At 41.5% G+C, this 20996-nt stretch overlaps 1 protein-coding gene across 1 annotated transcript; it reads left to right on the forward strand.

The window, feature by feature from the left end:
- The first annotated feature begins 5730 nt into the window (after positions 1-5730).
- LCE6A (late cornified envelope 6A) lies at positions 5731-6022 on the forward strand. Its single transcript, XM_064283171.1, has one exon. It carries the CDS (start codon positions 5792-5794, stop codon positions 6020-6022), a length of 231 nt encoding a protein of 76 aa, XP_064139241.1. The 5' UTR covers positions 5731-5791.
- The last annotated feature ends 14974 nt before the right edge of the window (positions 6023-20996 follow it).

A 20996-nucleotide genomic window follows, 5' to 3' on the forward strand; every position in this document is an offset into this window, starting at 1 on the left:
CCTCTTGATAACGTGTCCAAAGTATGTGAGAAGTCTTGCCATCTTTGCTTCTAATAAGCATTGTGGCTATACTTCTTCCAAGACAGATTTGTTTGTTCTTCTGGCAGTCCATGGTATATTCAATAAGTAAAGGCAATCAAGACCCCAGGATTCTTGGTCTGCCATACCTGAGGTAGCTTCTCTGCCCTACAAGTGGGGGTTGGGCATAGGAAGGAAGCCTATGCTCTCTTAGATCTCTTAGATATGCTTTTCTGAAATTTAGCCTCTGCAACGTGGAGGTGGGAAGTATGAGAAATGCTGGCCACCTGCCCCTCCCAGGAAGATGCTGCAGCCCTGGGCTTGCATCTAGGGAGAGGGCAGCCCCATTTTCTGGACCATACCCATCTGGACTGGAGTTTCAGTCATACTGATCTGGAAATAAGGAGGGAGGGAGCTGGGGATGCTTCAAGTGCCATAGACCCTCACTGTTCTTACTGAAGTTTAGTATATATTATATTGAATAAATGTTCTTAATTTGCTGTATTCACTTAGAACAATTCAAGAGACTTTTATTTATTTTACTAATTTTCGCCTGTTATAATTGTTTTGCTGGGATGTAGGCCTACACTGTTTGCCCATCATTCCAGAAGTCCTGCTTTAAAGTTTTTGGTTCAGTTTTTCTGTCAGGCTTTAAAAGACTTTGTGTACTTTAATATTTTATGCATTTATAGATTTCTTTTATAATTTGCACTTAAAAAGTTATTCAATTAGGAACTAAGTACTGGGCATAGTTTTAATTATTTCCCTCTAAATGTAAGAAGCTGCCCCTGTCTTACTTGTAATGGTGAGAGAAGAAAGACAAAAGAGACTGAACCCTTGATAAATAAAAGGCTACAATAAGCCTCTGACAATTTCCTCTACTGAAATGGAAACCAAGCTGTTCATTCTGGGTAAACAAGCCAGCCCTCCTGACTTTACAACCTTGAGTCAGAGTAACTGTTGGCTGGAGTATAGTACTACCTGGAGGCAAAGACTTGAGCCATGTCTTATTACCTAGTGCTGCTATAACAGAAATACCACAGGTAGATGGCTTTAACAAACAGAAATTTATTTTCTCACAGTTTAGGAGGCTAGAAGACCAGATTCAAGGCACTGGCTCTAGGGGAAGGTTTTCTCTCTGTGTCAGCTCTGGAGGAAGGTCTTTATCTCTTTTCAGTTTCTGTTTCTTTGTTCCTTGGAGATCTTTTTGTGGCATGGCCTCTATCTTCCCCCATCTCTGCTTTCTCTTCCTGTGACTAATCTTCCTTTTATATTTCAGGAGTGATTGGCTTAAGACATACCCTACACTGATATGACCTCATTAACATAACAAAGAAAACCTTATTCCCAAATGGAATTACATCTACAAGTAGAGGGCCACATATTTTGGGGGGACACAATTCAGTCCATGACAGACCATAAGACCTCTTGGCCCCTTCTTCCTAGGGAAAATAAGAGCAGGGATGGATTCTGAAAAAAAAAAAAAAAAATGCCTGTGTGAGTCATAATATTGATTTCCTGAACACTCCCAGAAAGCTAAGATTTTTGGTCCAATACAAGTAAAAACATCATTGTACGCAGACAATGTAGTTGAGATGTCTGCAGTGTGATGTGGTCAACCCCACGTCACCATGTCTGATACTGTAATAGCCTGAGTCCATATTCGTCCGAAATTAATCAACTCAGGAGATAACATTTAGAAAGCATTTTATAAATTGCAAAGGTATTTACAAATGTTGACGACAGGAGCTTTTGTAAGCTTAGAACCTAATGTATGGATTGCACTGTTGTATACACTGAAAGGGGACAGAAGATGTTTGAAACATGGCCCCATACTCAAGGTGTTTACAATATTACTGGATAGACAGCACACACAGAAAACAAATATTCATGGTAATAAATTATATGTATGACAAAAAATAAATGCTCTGGGAGATTTTTTTTGGTGAGACACAAGGAATCCATTAAAAAGTATGTGGGATTTGGATTGACCCTCGAAGATAAATTACCTGAAGGCAAAGAGAAGAGGTAAGGATATTTTCAGAAGAATAAGGAAAAAAAGAAAATAGAAAGAGAGAGAGAGGGAAAGAGATCAAAAAGGATAAAAGCCAGTTTATAGTACTGAATCCATCTATTCAGCAGAGGAAGAGACATAATGAAGGGAAGTGGCAGGAGCTAAGCATGAAGGAATAGGATAGGACCTGAGTTTACAGGGCTTGAATCAATCCCAGTTAAAGGAGTTTAGACTTTTCCTGAAGATAGCAGGGAGTTCTGGATGAGCCTTTATTTAGCAGCCAGTACAATTATTCATGGAAAAAAATGAAAATTTTTTATTACCATTGTTTGATTACCTCAAGTTTATTCAAATGCTATGGGGTAAATGAACCCAAGGAAAGCCCAGAAAGGTGGAGGAACAACTTCAGTTGAGGTTGGGGCCCTAGAGACACCTGCTGCCCAGAGAAATACAGTCAAGAATAGGGACTAAGAGTGAGAAGTGATAGGTAATTTTCAGGGATGGGCTCCTGTCTCCAGACCAAGATGCGACTTTAGTAATGGTGGAAGCCACATCACTCAAGACACCATCATTCTTATTTGGTATCTTGAAGCTGACTAGTTCCATTCTGAACCTACAACCAAAATTCACCTGCCTCTCTCTGTCTGTCCACTTTTCACTGACTGACTTATCTGTTAATGTGGCTGCTTCCTCTCTACAGTAAAAGCTTTGAAGATGAGGGACTTATTCTTCCTTGTATCCAATACATTTTGTTGTTGGGTGCCATTGAGTCAATTCTGAGTAATCACCCTATATGACATAGTAGAACTGCCCCATAGTGTTCCCTAGGCTGTAATCTTTATGGAGCAGATCACCAGGTCTTTTCTCCCATGGAGCTGCTGGTGGGTTGAAACCACCACCTTTCAGTTAGTAGTTGAGTGCTTAACAATTGTGCCACCAGGGCTTCTTCATATCCAGTACATAAACCAAAAAACCAAACCTATTGCCTTCAAGACAGTTCCAACTCATAGCGACCCTACAGGACAGAGAAGAACTGCCTCATAGGGTTTCCAAGGAGCAGTTGATGTATTTGAACTACAGACCTTTTGGTCAGCAGTAGAGCTCTTAACCACTGTGCCACCAGTAGGTGCTCAATAAATATCCAATCATGGATTCATACTCATGGAACAGCCTGAAGCAGGAAGAAAGGTAGAGTGGGATCAGAGGAGAACATTAAATTTTGGGGGCCCTAGTCTGGTGGAGCAGTGGTTAAGTGCTTGGCTGCTAACCAAAAGGTCAGCAGTTTGAATCCACCAGCTACCCCTTGGAAATCCCACGAGTTGGAATTGACTCTACAGTAAGGGGCTTGTTTGTTTTTGTTTAATCTGGAACTGTTTGGACTTGTAAGTCTATCAGAGGACAGAACAGATCATGGACTTCAAAAAGGCTAGACTCGTGGGCTAGGCAAACCAGAAGCTGAATCTTTGCCACTGAAATTGTCAATCCTGATAGAGTCAGTCCTGTAATCAAGAATATTCCTTGTAATTGTTCCTCTTTTTTATTTCCTCATCAACTATTTCCAAAGCACCTACTATGTGTTAGGCAATCAGAATACAGCAGCAGACGAGACACGTCCTTATCATCATGAAGTTTCATCAGTACCTCTTTGCTTAGCTGTGCACATCAGCAGCGACCCTGAGACTGAAAGATCCAGGGGTGAGGGACTATATTTAGATGAGAGTGGCACAGTGATGAACAGCTACGGCTGTTAGCCAAAAGGTCAAAAATTTCAATCCACCAGCTGCTCCTTGGAAACCCTATGGGTAAATATGAGTCAGAATCGACTCAACAGCAAAGGTTTTGGTTTGATTTTTTTTGTTGTTGTTGTTCCGTCTTTAGGCATAGCCAACAGGTGGTGATACTGATTTTCATGAGAGATAAAGGAAAACTCTTGACTCTGCGGAAGTCTCCTCCAGAGGGTTCTCTTGGCAATTACATAAATAGCTCCCCTTTTGCGGTTAAGAAATCACAGGTTTGGAAATATTTATTCTTAACACGTTCATGTTGTGTAAGGTAAAGTCCACCCACAGATTTCTCTGTACTAGTTATGAAGAGGTGTTCACAAATGCCTTAGGTGAAGGTGGTAAAAACAAGAAGTCAAGATCTGATCCACAAACGGAAATCCCCTAGATTTTTTTCCCTCGCATTTTTGTTCTCCCAAAGTACCAAGTCCATTCATTCTAATAGCACATAGATTGTTCATTCAAAAAACATTAACGAGCACCTATTTTGTGTCAGGCACAATATCAGGCTCTAGGAACGCAGAAGTGATAAAGGCAAGGTCTCTGTCATCAGGGAACTGTTTAATAGAGAAGATAGGACAGGTATCTAGGTCACCATGACCCAGAGCAACTATAAAGGCTGTGAGAAATACCCATGAAGTTCAGAGGAGGGAGGAATCAGATCTGGCTGGAAGATCAGGCAAGTCTCCTTGGAGGTGGTGGCACTGAGCTGGATTTTGAAAGGCATGAATGATGGGTGAGGTGTACTAAAAGGGTCTTTCTCAAACCCTAGGTGGTATTGAACCCTATCCTCTTCCTCTAATTCCAGGTGGAGCTCAATAGCAGTCTAACCACTATCCAGCCCCCAGGGAGGTTACATAGACTTGGTCACTGTAGCCATCCCAACTCAGGCAAATTTGAAGGCCCCAGCCCTCTGGTCATTCAGTCACATGGGAATCCCTTTGACCCACATTCAGGCTGAGGAATCTAGCTCCGGGAATTGTGAAACATCCAGAGAGGTCATCTGCTCTGTGATTGCCCTCCAATAACATGTAGCCTGGAGGCTTCAGTTGCAAGACTGTATAAAAAGGCCTCTCTCTTCCTGTCCTCACAAGGCCTCCAGACTCCTGGAATGACTTGTCTACACGTCTTCCTCTAGGGTAAGGTTACTTCTGGGAAGAGAGAGACTTGGATATCCCTCACTGGAATGCCCTGGTCTCTTTTATTGCTCTTCCCAGAGAGCTATAACCTTAGGTTGGAGAGGTTTGGGGTAGGGAGAATGGGACAGAGAGGGGTCCCAACAAAAGAACACAAAGGATCTAACACGAAGACAGCCTTAGGAACTAGAAGACTGGAGAAGCAGAGAAGAGACATTCAGACCATAGGAATCTCAGGGCGGAATGAGATTGAGTGAGGGGAGAAAATACTTGGCTCTTTTTGCACTAAGGTCTAGAGTTTCTGCTGCCTCTGTGCTTGACCATGGTGGACACTGGCTTGGGAAAAGTGAGCCATCAGCTCAACAAGGTTGCAGTTTATTTTTCCATTTTAAGAGGAATACTACCAGTTGCCATCGAGTCAATTCTCACTCATGGTGACTTCAAGTGTTGCAGAGTAGAACTGTTCCATAGAGTTTTCAATGTCTGTGACCTTTCAAAAGCAGATAAGCAGTCTTTTCTTCCAAGGTGCCTCTGGGTAGTCTCAACCTTTCAGTTAGTAAGTCGAGCACTTAACCATTTGTACCACCCGGGGACATTAAGAGGAAGAGTAAGTTGTTATCTTGGTTGTTGAGTCCCCTGGGAGATCCCACCGGGACTTGTTCCACAAATGTTTAGCCCTTTCGAATCCACTTTTTTTTTTTTTCCTTCTGGGATGGTCATAAAAGTGAGTCTCCATTTTGGGCAGCTCCAGCTCAGGGTGAAAAAAACAGACATCCAAGTTCCCTGGGTCCCTGATCTGACTGCTTATTCTTTTTCCTTCCAGCTTCACCATCCGTCCAGCAATGTCACAGCAGAAACAGCGACCTTGTGAGCTTCCAGATGCTCCCAAATGCTCCCCTCCCCAGTGCCCAAACCCTGGCTTTGCCCCTTGCTGCTCCACTTGTTCAGGAGGCTATTGTCTACATTCCCAAAGGTCTGGGGCTCAGAGCCCAGGCCGGCCTAGAAGGACTCGCCGGAAGCCCCGCTGCCTCCGTGGTGGCACCATCTACCACTGCAAAGAGGAAGAGTGTTAAAGTGACTGGGGGCCCATAGCACAGGGGACATAGGCACAATATTCCATGATAATTCTCTTTGGAAGCCCAGGCCCTCTCCTTCTCAGGCAAGACAGAGAGACACTTCCTGGCCCATTTGAGAGGAGGGAAATAGGCCAAGTTGTACCTCTGCTTCTGTCTTCCACCCACTCCTTCAGCTCAGCAATAATCAAGCTTCTTCATTCCAAACCATGGCTTCTGTGAGTCCTTGGTGTCTCTGCACAGGTGTTCTGAGACTTCCTTGAGTGGATGTTCCTGATCTCCTTCTTTCCCCTTGAGACACCTGGAAAAGTTAGAGAGAGATGGTTTGGGATTTATGTCTTAGTTTTTAGCACACTAACAACCATCAATCACTGTCATCCCATGAGCCTGTCATCGAAAGCCTCAATGCAATAAACATATGTTGAGCACCTACTGTCTACTGGCTCTGTGTTTTCAGATGTAAGTAGGAGAGTTGTCCTTGCTCTGGAAGAGCTTCTGAATTAGTAAGAGATGCAATGCATATGCTGGCTGGAACTATGTGGATTAATAAATATAATTTTAACTTGATTACTTACTTATTACTAATTTACTTATACTTACTTCTCACTTTGTTTATGAAGGAGTCTCTGGGTGGTGCAAATGGTTAAGCACTTGACTACTAGTTGAAAGGTTGGTGGTTTGAACCTACCCAGATGTGCCTGGGAAGAAAGGCCTGGGGTCCTGCTTCCAAAGGTCACAGCCTTGAAAACCTTATAAAGTGCAGTTCTACACTGACACACATCGGGTAGTCATGAATTGGACTCAACAGCAACTGGTTTGGCTCTGTTTTGGTTTTTTGTTTACAGAAGAGCAAGGTAAAGCAGAATGAAAGTGCAAGAGGTCAAAGACGGAAGAGAGAGACTCGTTTTGGCAGTGTGGGTCCAAGAATGGTTTTCTGGGCCTTGGAAGGGGAGTTCAAAAAAAGGAGGAAACACCACACTTTGGGAAAAGAAGAGCAGGATACTGGGGTAGGTAGCATTTAAACAGGGTCTTTGGTGTTGGGGTGGGGTGGGAGGTGGAGTGACAAGGAAGAGTCTTCTAGGTGGGAGATAGAGTGTGAACAAATGCATGGAAGAAGAACAGTGCAGTGCTTGCCAACAGCATGAGTTTCCATTTGGCTGGAGTGCCAGATGTGAGATGACAGGTGTGAGGCAGTTCATAACCCCAATTCCTCATCATAGCTTAAACCAGCAAAGTTTACTGAGCTTAAGGTACAAAAGCCCAGCTACCAAAGAATTATTACCTCTGGGGCAAATCTGGGTCCCATCCCAGGGTCTATAGACCTGGAGCAAGGGAGGATCTGATGCAAATTATAGGAATCTAGAAGTTGGAATGGACTCAGCAGCAACGGGTTTGACTTTTTTTTTTTTTTTTTGGTTTTAGAGGAGGCCCTGGGTGGTGCAATGACTAAGCACTGTGCTACTAACCAAAAAGGTGGGTGGTTTGAATCCACCCAGTAGCGCTGCACAAGAAAGGCCTAGAGATCTATTTCTGAAAGATCATAGCCACTTAAAACCCTGCGGAGTGCAGTTCTACTCAGACACACACCAGGACGCCATGAGACAGATTCGATTTCATAGCAACTGATTTGTTTTGCTTTTTTTTGGACGAGGACTGAGGCTCAACTATGTTGCATATCAATAAAAGTTCCATATAAAGATTTTTAGCTCATCTGCACTTGACAGAGGGCACCGAAAATGTTTTTCACCAAGTACCCAACCTAATAGATCATTTTGTCCAGACTCAGGGAAGATGGTCACCTGTCCATCGTCTCCAATACACCAGATGCCCATTTCCAGAGCTTTAGGATCTTCTTGGGACCTGATTTTACCTATAAATATATATACAATTATAACTTTATATGTGTAATTTTTCTCATTAAACAAATGACGCATACTTGTAAAAAGATTTACTAATGTAGATAAGCAAAAAGAAGGCCATTAATTCCAACCTAAAAGCTTATAACCTAAAAATAACCACTGCTAATAATTTCATACATGTATTTCCAAACTTCAAAAAAATCACAAAATGGGATCATTTCAGAATATGTTATACCTAATTTTTCACTTGATGATGTAATTGTCAATACTTTCCTAATACATGTTAATAAATACTAATCAGCTAATAAATATTAATCCACACTATTACACTCTACCATGTGGACACATGGAATTTAGGTGGAATCCCTAATACTGGCCACTTACCACATTTCTACTTGTTTGCTGTCTAAACAACAGTACAATAAACTTTCTCACTGGTGATCATTCTTAGAAATTTTCTTAGGATGAATTTTTAGAATTGAAATTCTAGAATTGTCAAAAATTATGCAGAGTTTTCCATATCCTCTAGAAAGACTGAATTTTGGGAGAATTAAAATGCTTCCATTTGGGAGGAAAGGATTTATTTTGCTGGAGAGTATGAGCAAGTGCTACATTAAAAGATTGTCCCAGCTTCAGGTAGAAAAGTCCTCTTTGTGAGAAGAAACACTTCCTGAGAAACTTGATGGAGTATCTATCCACTTTACATTTTATTTTTATAAAATATGTAATTAAAAAGAAATTTTAGATGTCTTCTCCTTTTGAGGGAAAACTGGTGTTTACATTGCGTAAAGCAGTGTCATGAATTTCGATATTCCATCGTTTGAGCTTCTATCTTTAGCTGATAGGTTTTCAAATATCCTTAAATGTTGGATGTTCGGTATGGATGTTCAGTATGGTTCAGCAGGTGAGAGGTTTCTGGAAAGACTCTTCTTTCTCTTTAGGAAAAAAAAAAAAAAGGAAAATATCAATGTTTGGCTGATTGTGTAAAACTCAATGTATAAGAGCTTTTCCCCCCAGGTTTTATTTTTGCTCTTTATTGAAGGCAGATATTTATCAAACAACAACAAAAAGTTTTTTTTTTTTTTTTAATTGTGCTTTAAGGGAAAGTTTACAAGTCAAGTCATTGTTATACAAAAATTTATATGCATCTTGCTATGGAAACCCTGATGGCGTAGTGGTTAAAGTGCTATGGCTGCTAACCAAGGGGCTGGCAGTTTGAATCCACCAGGCGCTCCTTGGAAATTCTACTATGGGGCAGTTCTACTCTGCCCTATAGGGTTGCTATGAGTCAGAATCGACTCGATGGCAGTGGGTTTTTTTTGGGGGGGGTATGTACTCCTAGTTGCTCTCTCTCTTTTGAGACAGCACACTGCTCCTCTCCACCCTGTATTCCCCCTGTCCATTCAGCTAGCTTCTGTCCCCCTCAGTCTTCTCATCTCGCCTCCAGAGAGGAGCTGTGCACATATTCTCATGTGTCTACTTGAGCCAAGAAGCTCACTCCTTACCAATATCATTTTCTATCTTATAGTCCAGGCCAATCCCTGTCTGGAGAGTTGGTTTTAGGAGTGGTTCCAGTCTTGGGCGAACAGAGGATCCGGGAACCAGTCCAATCCTGTCTGATGAGTTAGCTTAACAACAAAAAGTTTTGAGAGAACAATTTTTTTTTTTTGACAAGAGTATTACTTAACACTTGACCTATTAAAGTTTCCCTGGTCAGTACTTGGATTCTATGTATTAATTGTTCAATTTATATATTACCAAACAGATACACTGCCTAGTCTGTATCAAACTGATTTCAAAAGTACTATATTGAAAATAAGTGAGTAATTTTCTGGTTCATTTTCTTCATAAAGCCCTGTGTTTGGCATCTTCACATTTTCTAAAAGATGTCTGTTCATCAGAAATACCAGTATTATGAGTGTCTTCTTAGTGTGGCTTTAGCATGGCTTCATTTTGGTTTTGTATATACATTGTCTCTTTATTTTACAGTAATAAGTAATGAAAAACACAGACCTCATATTTTGAATAAAATGTCCTATATACATAATTTAAAAAGATGTTTATAGAAATAGCAGAATAGGTTAAGTAGCACAGTTATTTTTCCTTAGAAAATACCAGTAACTTTATGTTTTTGTGAATGTTAAGTACCTATATATTTCCTAATTAAAAAAAATTTTTTTGAGAGAGCAACCTCGTGCATTTGCTATTTAATGCCGTCTTTTTATCTAATTTCTAAAAATACTAAAATGTATGCACCTAAAGAGGAGGCAGTGGTAGAACTTTCGCCTCTCATGTTGGAGAGGTAAACCCTGGTGGCGTAGTAGTTAAGTGCTAAAGCTGCTAACCAAACGGTGGGCAGTTCGAATCCACCAGGCGCTCACTGGAAACTCTATGGGGCAGTTCTCCTCTGTCCTATAGGGTCGCTATGAGTCGGAATCGACTCAACGGCACTGGGTTTGGTTTTTGGGTTTTGGTATGTTGGAGAACCAAGTTCAACCCCCAGCCAAAGCTCTTTATGTGACGCTACCACCCATCTGTTTGCAGAGGCTTGGGTGTTGCTATGACGTTGAACGGGTTTTGGCAGTGCTTCCGGACTCAGACAGACTACGAAGAAAGACCAGGTGATCTACTTCCAAAAGTCAACCAGTGAAAACCCTATGAATCACAACGGTCCACCCACCACCAAACATGGGGCGTTCTGACTCATGGGATTTCCATGAGTCGGGGCCTGACTCAACAACACAGACTAAATAAAAGGTGTTCTTTTGTTTTTCTTTTTAAATGCCTCCCTTGGAGTTGCTAGGTGTTTTAAAGAGCTCACCAAGGAATTTTGAAATATCCTCAGGAGAAGGTTCCCTAACAGCACTCTGGACCTAAACCCAAGCCTAGCAATCCTTCTACAAGTCACACACCATCTTGGGGCACCCAGCTATTCCTGTATATCCATCCAGGACAAACCCTGCCACCTCAGCCTGGTCCCGTGGTCGACCTCTAGTGAGGCAGCTCTAGCCCACTTCCTAATTATAAAGCCTTTTCAGCTTTATAATTATGAGTGTACAATGTCTCAGAGGTCGTATTTTGTTAGTGACTTTACGACACAGTATAACTAGTAACAAAAGCTGCTTTTATTTATTCACGTAAAGATGTCACAAATAAAATATTAAAATACAATCATCTGAATATGAAAGAACTTATAGGGTGCTAATTTCCTCTCTTGTTTAGTAGGAAGGCAAGAAATACTGCCTAAACTTGATAAATGAAGAAAATGAGTTTTAACTAAAGAATTTTTTTTTTTAATTTAAAGATAGAGGTAACCAATAATAGTGTTACAAATAAAAACATGACAAAAGAGGGAGGAGTTAGAGTCCCTGGGTGGCTCAAACGGTTAAGCGCTGGGCTGCTAACCAAAAGGCTGGAGGTTCGAGATCACCCAGAGGGGCCTTGGATGAAAGGTCTGGAAATCTACTTCCAAAAAGTCATCCATTGAAAACCTTATGGAGCACTGTTCTACTCTGACACACATAGGGTTACCATGAGTCAGAACTGACTCCACGGCAACTGGTACTGGTACCGGGAAAGACGGAGGAGGGAGAGGAAGGATACACACGTGCTTATCTTTCCCTGAGGAAGTAAACAGACACAGCCAGAAGGAGGTGAAAAATAAGCACACAGGCAGATTATTCAGAGGGAGACTTAATTTTTTCATATTATAACCTGTTGGATTACCTGATGTATAATTTTCTTGTAAATGTATTACATTTATTCCAAAAATAAAGAAAATTGCATCCTGTTTTGCATATATTTTTAAGATTCTGAGGCCAAATCTTCCTTTGTATAGGGGATACAAGCTCAGACCCCTGCCAGATAAAACCTGTTTCGAATCTTTGATGACTCTGAGACTGCAGGCAAGCTTCTTTACCTCATCTAAAAGCCTATGCCTCACAGTCCTCATCTAAAAATGGGGTAAAATAATAGTATCTGCCTTGTGAGACTGCAGAGGGAATTACGTATGAAATTCTAGGTAACATATTTAGCTCAATAAATGTTAGTTGTAATTAACATTTGGGGTGCACGCTATTTAATTTTTTTTATTATTTTTTTTTAGAATAGTTTTAGATTTACAGAAAAGCTGCAAAGATAGTCCAGAGAGTTTCCATATGCCCACATCCTGTTTCCCTGTTGTTACGTTCTTAAGTTAGTATGGTACCTTCGTCATAACTAATGAGCCAATATTGGTACATTATTAACTAAAATCAATACTTTATTCAAATTTCCTTAGCTTTTTCCTAATGCCCCTTTTCTGTTCCGGGATCCTATCCAGAATACTATATACATTTAGTTGTCTTGTCTCTTTAAGCTCCTCTTGGCTGTGACAGTTTCTCAGACTTTCCTCGTTTTTGATGACCTTGGCAGTTTTGAGGAGTACTGGTCAGGTACATTTCAGAATGTCTCTTAATTGGGATTTTCCTATGTTTTAAATAATATTTTATTGTGTTTCTAGGTGAAAGTTTACACAGCAAGTTAGGTTCCCCTTTAACAATTTTTATACAAATTGTTCCCTGCCATTCATTGGTTATAGCTTTTACAATGTGTCACCATTCTCATTATTTCCATTCCGTTTGTTCTGTTTCCATTGCTAGCTTCCCTTCCCTTCTTTGCCTTCTCATCTTTGCTTTTGGGTAAATGTTGACCATTTGATCTCATATTTGGCTCACCGTTTAAGGGGTCGCATTGCTCACAGGTGATGCTGTTTATTTTATAAGCCAATCTATTACTTGGCTGAAAGGTGACATAGCTTCAATTCCATGTTTAAAGGTTATCTGAGGGCAAGTTTTGGTGGTTCCTCCAGTCCCTATTGGTCCAGTAAACCTGGACTTTTTGAGGAATTTGAGTTCTGTTGTACATTTTTCTTCCACTCTATCCTGGATCTTCTATTGTGTCCCTGGTCAGAACGATTGGTAGTGGTAGCCAGGTACCATCTAGTTCTTCTGGTCTTAGGTTTGAAGAGGTTGGGTTCGTGTGGGCCATTAGACCCGTGGATTAGCTTCTTCTCTGAATCTTTGATTTTCTTCATTCTCTTTTGCTCCATATGAGTAGAGACCAATATTTGTATCTCAGATGGCCATTTGCAAGATTTTAAGACCCCAGATGCTGCTGCTTACCAAACTAGGATGTAGAACATTATCTTTGTGAACTGTGTTATGCCAAATGACTAAGTTATCCCCTGAGTTAACTGAGGTTTTGCTGATTTTTCCCCCCATGGTTTGACTGGGATTAAGGATTTTTTGGGGGGAAGGCCATAGAGTTAAAGTGCCATTCTCATCACATCATACCAAGGGTACATGCTATCAACATGACATCGGGGTTGATGTTAACCTTGATCACCTGACTGAGGTAGTTTGCCAGGTTTCTCCGCCGTGAAGTTACTCTTTTTCTCCTCCTTTTCATACTCCTTTCTTTCAAAGGAAGTCACTGTGCATAGCTCACTCTTTAAGGGATGGGGAGTTATGTTCCACTGCCTTGAGATAATAATTAATCTACATTGATTATTTAGAATTGTTATATGTGAGATATTTGTTTTCCCTCATTTATTTATTTGTTCTATCATTTATTTCTATCAGGACAGGCTCATGGACATTTAATACATACTTATTTTACACTTTGGGTTATAATCCAATACTATATCATTTATCTTATTGTCCATAATGTTTCATCTTTGGCAATTGAGAGCCCTTTCAATTGGCTCCTGTGTCCCTTTGCCATAACTCCATTGGTTTGATTTTTGAGCACTTCCTTACTTTCTGGCATTATAAGATGCTTCAGAATCATCTTGTACGTTCTCTTCCCCAGACCTAGAATCAGCCATTTCTCCAATGAGCCCTGGTTCCTTTTACTGAAGAATGGTATTAGAAGCAAACATCTGGGTGCTAGTTGTGCTTGTTGCTACTGTAGTGTCATTGCTTCTAACACCCCTCAACAGAGTTTGAAATATGTGTATATAATAATTGGTATATACACAAATATCTATAATTATTTCTACCTTTATCACCTGTATCTATATTAAGCTAAATATAAGTTCATACTGATTCTTCAACTCTGTTTCAGTATCACATGGTTTATTCTAGTCTCTCCACTTTGCTTATCTGTAACCTCCCACTCCAACAGTGGAAAATCTGACTCTAACCATCCATCACACAGTTACTTGTCTGTTCAGTCCCAGCATACATGTACAGTGTACTGTATTTTGAAAACAAAATTGTGAAATACCCAGGAGTTAATGCATGCCACAAAACTATAAGCAGGAAATCAGAAAAGTCTAGGGGACAGTCTGAGTGTAGAGAAAAGCACACACATATTCTATAATGGCCTACATAGTGGCTATACCTCAACCTAATGCTTGGTTATGAGCTTCTTGGAAACTAGACTATAAAGAGACAAATGGTCTGTTCCTTTTTCTTCTATGTTTAAGAGAATAGCCCTTTCGAACAATGGATTCTAAAAGAAATTGTTTGCGATGATCAGCAATATACTTAACAACTCGGCTAGAAGAAATGCACCAATGGATGACAAACTGCTTTTGTTTTGTCTTCTGTTGACAAAAGGACATTATGTTAAAGCTCAATGCTGCTGCTGCTCTGGTGGAGGGGTAAAACAAGAATACAAGAAAGCAAAAAAAAAAAGATGTCTGAAAACAGAGGTCCTCACAGAGCTGATCTTATCTTGGCTCACAAAACCAAAAAAACTCATTGTCATCTAATCGATTCCACCTCACAAGAGATGCTGTTTACCCATCAGTGAAATGAAACCAATAAAATACCTTCATTTTAAGGTTGAAATGGTGCTCAAATCAGATAAGGGGGCCCAAATAAATGTGTTTCTTACTGCTCTATTCACTACCCTGCCCAGGCTTCATCTAGCATCTAACCTGTAAAGTCTTCAGGGCTCCCCCTTCCCCCTGTGTCTCTTCTCTCTCTGTCACACACACACACACACACACACATACACACATTCTAGTTCCTGGTCTTCTCTCTATAGCAGCTCTGCCAGTACTCTCAAGCCCCTGGTTTTTTGCTGATCCTAATGCTCCTCAATATGCCTAGACTTCAATATGCCTTCCCTATAGGGCATATGGAGCTCTGGTGGTAGAGTGGTTAAGTGCTTGACAGTTAACCAAAAGGTCAGCAGTTCAAATCCACCAGCTGCTCCTTGGAAACCCTATGGGGGCAGCTCTACTCTGTCCTATGGGGTCGCTATGAGTCATAATTGACTTGATAGCAATGAATTTGTTTTTTTGTTTTTCTTGGTATAGGATATATGGAGTCCCTGAGTGGTACAAGTGGCTTATGTGCTCAGCTGCCAGCTCAAAGGTCGGCAGTTGGAGCCCACCCAGAGATATCTCAGAAGAAAGACCTGGTAATCTACTCCTGAAAAATCAGCCATTTAAAACTCTGTGGAGCACAGTTTTACTCTGACACATGAGGTCACTGTGAGTCAGAATCCTCTTAATGGAAACTGAGACTGGGATGGGGCATATTGCCCCTGATGCCCTGGTTCATAGAGACACTCACAGGTGTCTCCGTTTTCCCTTTCTGACTGTAGGTCCTAGAAGTTCTACCCTAATCTCTGGCAGGTTTTCTTTGTCCTACTTCTTTTGCCAGAGTAGCGGTGATTAACACATGTGAATCAAATGAAAACTCAGTCCTACCGGGATCAAGCATGGACTCTATCCACTTCTCTAGTGCCTAGTTAGTTTGCTGGCACAGTATACAGGTGAATTATTTTGGGGCATTTTCCCCATTATAGTTTTATAGTGTAGAAATAATAACTCTGATATATGAGAACCATCCTCCAAATACATGACTCCAATCAACCTTGAATTCTTGCTTGATCCATCTCAGTACCCACTGTCACAAATATAGCCTGACCTATACATAATTCATGGGATTTTTTGTAGGGGATGGCGATGGTCCTGTTGGTGGGGTGGGGGAGTGACGTGAAAGTAGCTTTTCCCAGTTGCTGGCATCTTTCTTGGTATTCATTGGTATTCATAAATCTTTGGCATAATAAAAATAGGCCCTCATCACTGATGAACACTGAACTACCCAACTAACAATAGTAATAATAAAAATAACAGCCTATATTTATATAGAGCTTACTATGTGTCAAGTATTCCTCTAAGCACTGTGGGCACATTACTCATTTTATCTTCACAGTGACTCTATGAAGCAGATATAATTGTTATCTCCATTTTACAAATGAGCAGCTGTGGCACAGACAGGTCATGTGACAAGGCTGAAGTTGTACAACTAATAAGCTGAGGAGCCAGGACTCGAAGGCAGGTGATCTGGCTCTAGACACTAGACACTTAACCACTATGCTGTGCCCCCAGGAGTGTAGGAGGAGAATGAAGGTGTTCACTTTTTATCCTGTGTTCCTTCTCTTCCTCTGTCTGCCCTCCACCCCAAGCATGAACCCAACCAAAAAAACCAAATCCATTGCCATTGAGTCAATTCCGACTCAGAGTGACCCTATAGGACAGAATAGAACTGTCCTATAGGTTTTCCAAGGAGCACCTGGTGTATTTGAACTGCCAACCTTTTGGTCTGCAGCCGTAGTACTTAATCACTATGCCACCAGGGTTTCCTAAGCATGAACACTGGGTTGGAAATCAACTGGCCTTAGGTTTAGCCCTGATTCAGCCATTATTTAACTCTGTGAGTTGGGTAAGACAATTTCTCTGAACCTTCCAATTCTCATTTGTATAATGAATGCATATACCAAGCCAAATGAAATATATTACTGGGTAATTCATTCATTCATTCAACAAAACTCTAATATGCACCTTCTATGTATCAAGACTACTATTCTGTCAGTTTGTAGTGTTGTGGTGGCTTTCGTGTTGTTCTGATGCTGGAAGCCTTGTTATCAGTATTTCTAATAACAGCAGCGTCACCCATGGTGGACAGGTTTGAGCAGAGCTTTCAGACTAAGACAGACTAGGAAGAAAGGCCTGGAGACCTACTTCCAAAAATTAGCCAATGAAAACCACATGGATCACAACAGAATATTTTCCTATATAGTGCTGGAAGATGAACCCCCTAGGTTAGAAGGCAGTACAGAATAGCCACAACAATGGATTCAAAAATACCAATGATCGCAAAGACGATGCAGGACTGGGCGATGTTTCATTCTGTTATATATAAGGTCGCCATGAGTTAGCAACTAACAATAAAATGTATTAACAACTGGTTTTTGAGATATTATTATCCAGCTTCATGCATTTACTGGAGAAAAATATCTAACAAAGAGAACAATCTGAAAAGGAACAGACTGCATTGTGAGCTAATGAGTTCTCCAACTATAAGCATTTCAGTTTAAGCCAGAAAGCTTATCATTAGGCCTGTGAGAGAGGGGATGTGAGCAGCTGGTAGAAAACTGCACTAGATGTTTGTGAAGGACTTCTCTCAGGCTGAATGATTTTGTGAGTTTCCTCTGTGTCCTACAGCTTTCAGCTGTTTAGGAGGATTCCAGAAAGAGACACAAGGAAGGTGGCAGGAGTCTGTGAAGATGTTGATACCTGAGCATTTTGGGGGCTGGCTATAGTTTTAATGGAGAACCTGGTGGCATAGTGGTTAAGAGCTACAGCTTGTAACCAAAAGGTAGGCAGCTCAAATCTACCAGGCACTCATTGGAAACCCTATGGGGCAGTTCTACTCTGCCCTATAGGGTCACTATGAGTTGGAATTGACTCAGAGGCAAGGGGTTTGTTTTTTTGGTTTTATAGTTCTACCACTGTCACTGGGTGTTATTTTATGGTACTACTATATAGTGGTTAAGTGCTGCGGATGCTAACCAAAAGGTCGGCAGCTCGAATCCACCAATGGGGCAGTTCTACTATGTCCTATAGGGTCGCTATGAGTCGGAATCGACTCGACGGCACTGGGGTTTGTTTACTGGATGGTACTACCAAAATACTCCTGGACTGTGGGTCCCAAATCAGACAGAATCATGTAGGGAATATTTAAATAATGCAAATGCTTAGAGCCTATTCCTTGGAGATTATGATCCAGATCTTAATTGGGACTCAGGAATCTTCATGTTAAAAGTGCTTCCCGTATGGCTCAGATGTACAGCCAGGTTTTGGAATCTCTGATCTATAAACCTTGGCACGAGAAAGAATAAAAGAGTGGCTTCCTAGATTCATGCAATTCCTTGCTGGGTTAAGCCTATTTTCTGGAACCTAGAAACTGTGATTTGCAGTTACTTTTGTCATTGTTGTTATTGGCATAAAGTCAATTCTGACTCATAGAGACCCCATGTGTGCAGAGTAGAGCTGTGCTCCATGGAGTTTGCAATGGCTGTGACCTTTTGGAAGCAGATCATCAACCCTATCTTTTGAGGTACATCTGAGTGGATTCAAACCTCCAACCTTCGACTAGCAGTTGAGTGCTTAACAATTCGTGTCACCTAGAGACTCCTAAACTCTTCAATATTCAGTTTTCCATATGCAATAATATCTACCTTACAGAGTTGTTAAGAGAAGAAAATAGAACATGTGAAACATCACACACATGTAGGGGATGTGCTGGGTCCCTCTTGCATGGCCAACCTTCTCTACAAGCCTGAAATGCTTAGAACCACAGGCTCAAAGGATGACACAGCTGGAGGCTTCTCATGTCACAGACAAGGGCACAGAACCAGAAAGTCTGAACAGCCTGCCCAAGCTTTCTTAATGCCCGCTCCTTTACGCTCTTAGAATTTGGAGTACTGATTTTCCTAGGTAAAGCTGACACTATTGACCTACCATCTACTGGATGCAGACTTTGAGGTGAGGGGTGGTGGTGAAAGGGATTTACCTTCCCTACCTTTTCCCTTAAGATGTGCTAATCGCAGGATAAAGGATAGAGTCCTCTGGGTTACCTCCTTTTGCCCACTGGAGAGCATGATGGTGAAGTCATTAGCACGAGCTGCAAAGAGCCAGAGATATTATCAGTCCAGCAATCTCTAAGAATGGAAGGGCTGCTCTGCCAACCTCAGTGAGAGGAACCTGCCTTGAACACCAGCAGGAAGGGGTGAAGTTACACAAGAGGAAGAAAACTCTGTCATTATGGAGTCTCCTTTCTCAGAAAATTTTAGAAATATCTTCTTGGGAGCATTGCCTGGAGGAAAAGTCTAGGCAAGATGATCTTTCTTCATCCTATTCTGCCTTGGGACTAAAAGGTGTCATTTAATGGTGACATTTGTAAATAAAGCCTGTAACAGGATGTCTTAGTTATTGACCCACTCACTGAGGTCAAATGTGGAGCCAACCTAGAACTCAGGATCCTTGGAGGGAATCATCACATTAGTTACATAGGAGAAAGATCACCACAGCTCTGTCATAGCTAAAGAAACAGTAAGTCAGCCAGGTTTTAATATGATTTAGAGCAGCCCCAAGGAGCCCTGGTGGCACAAACATTTAAGCACTCAGCTGTTAACTGAAAGATTGGTACTTCCCACCCAGTAGCCCCACAGAAGAAAGACCTGATGATTTACTTCTGTAAAGATTACAGCCAAGAAAACTATAGGGTAGTTCTACTCTGTTATATTGGGTGGCTATGAGTTGAAAATGCCTTGACAGTACCTAACAACAACAATAACAGAGCAGCCCCAAGTACAGAGTTCTTGTAATTACTCTAGCGATCAAGAGATTAAGGTAACAATTTTTATTTTGCTAGTGAAGAGATTGAGGCCCAAAGGAGGCAAGTGACCACAATGGTCAGTGTCAGAACTAAGTCTGTGCCTGAGACATGACTTGCTACTTACTTCATTCCTTCTGTGTTTTCTTCAGCTGAGGATTTTAGAGAAAAAACAGGCTATAATACTGGTACCAGAGGACACTGGCATGCATTCCCAAATCCCACAGGAATGGGACTGAACAGCTAGGGAATACCTAGGGTATAATAAGTAATGATAATGCTCATAGTTGTAACTACAGCTTACAGAGCACCTACTGAACACCAGACACTGGGCTGACTTTCTTTGCTCATAGCATTTATTTTATCTACCATATTATACGTGGTGGGCCTATGTCTCTATCCTAAGGTGTACAGACAGAATAGGGTGATTGGTTTTTGAGGTCACCTATTTTTTTTTTATAGAGGTGGCAGAGCCATGGTGGTGCAGTGGGTAAGAGCTAAAGCTGCTAACCAAAAGATCAGCAGTTCAAATCCACCAGCCGCTCCTTAGAAACCCTATGGGGCAGTTCTACTGTCTCCTATAGGGTCGTTATGAGTTAGAATCGACTTGATGGCAATGGGTTTTTGGTTATAAAAGTGGTGTGAATGTATTATGCTGAGAAGATCCTGTCCCTTTCTTTTACTTACCAGCTAAGGAGAGGATCACAGACCCAGGTAACCAGGTCTTTGAACATGGGTCATGAATGTTCCCCCTGCCCCTAGAGAAGCATGAGCAGCATCAGTCCCTCAATGATCCAGGTATGAACCCATTACCTTCAGGGGGACCATGAATCTCCCAGAGCTGCTTGGCAGGATGTTCTGCGCACCCACTGGCATTCTAGCCCACAGGAGGGCTGTTCAGAGGGCTGTTCAAAGGCCTGACTGCTCAGGCAGAAGGAAGATCCTTGTTTTTCTTTCATCACCTAGGAATTAGCTCGTTAAGAATCTCACGCATGCCAGTGCCAGTCAGGTGCTACCTCACCCTTCTATTAAGGGACACACCCAGGACAGGCAGGAATCTACAGCATCCTGGCATGAGGAGGCAGGCAGGACGATGAGGAGATGCATGGGCAGATGAGAGCAGAGTCCAGGAATGTCCTTGTTGTGCCCAGACCTTCCAATCAAATCCCTACAAGCACTTTGATAAAGAGCTTCTCAAGTCCATCACTGATCCTCATCTCAGACCTGCAGCCTGGCCAGTCACCACAGACTTCAGCCCCTTAAGCAATAAAACAAGGCACCTAGGGCCACCTGAGTCAAGTAATCTTTCTAAAATGTAAATCTGAATATGTCCCTCCCTTGCTTAAATGGTCATGAATGCCTCAGTTGTCTGTGATCAAACTTTTTAAACAGCATGATCCAGTTTCAGAAATAAACCATATATGAACCTCCAATATA

This window comes from Loxodonta africana, chromosome 3, assembly GCF_030014295.1.
Source record: "Loxodonta africana isolate mLoxAfr1 chromosome 3, mLoxAfr1.hap2, whole genome shotgun sequence".
Taxonomy (NCBI): domain Eukaryota; kingdom Metazoa; phylum Chordata; class Mammalia; order Proboscidea; family Elephantidae; genus Loxodonta; species Loxodonta africana.

Excerpts from the sequence above, each read along its gene's own strand:
- LCE6A (XM_064283171.1), top strand. The coding sequence starts at position 5,792 with ATGTCACAGCAGAAACAGCGACCTTGTGAGCTTCCAGATGCTCCCAAA.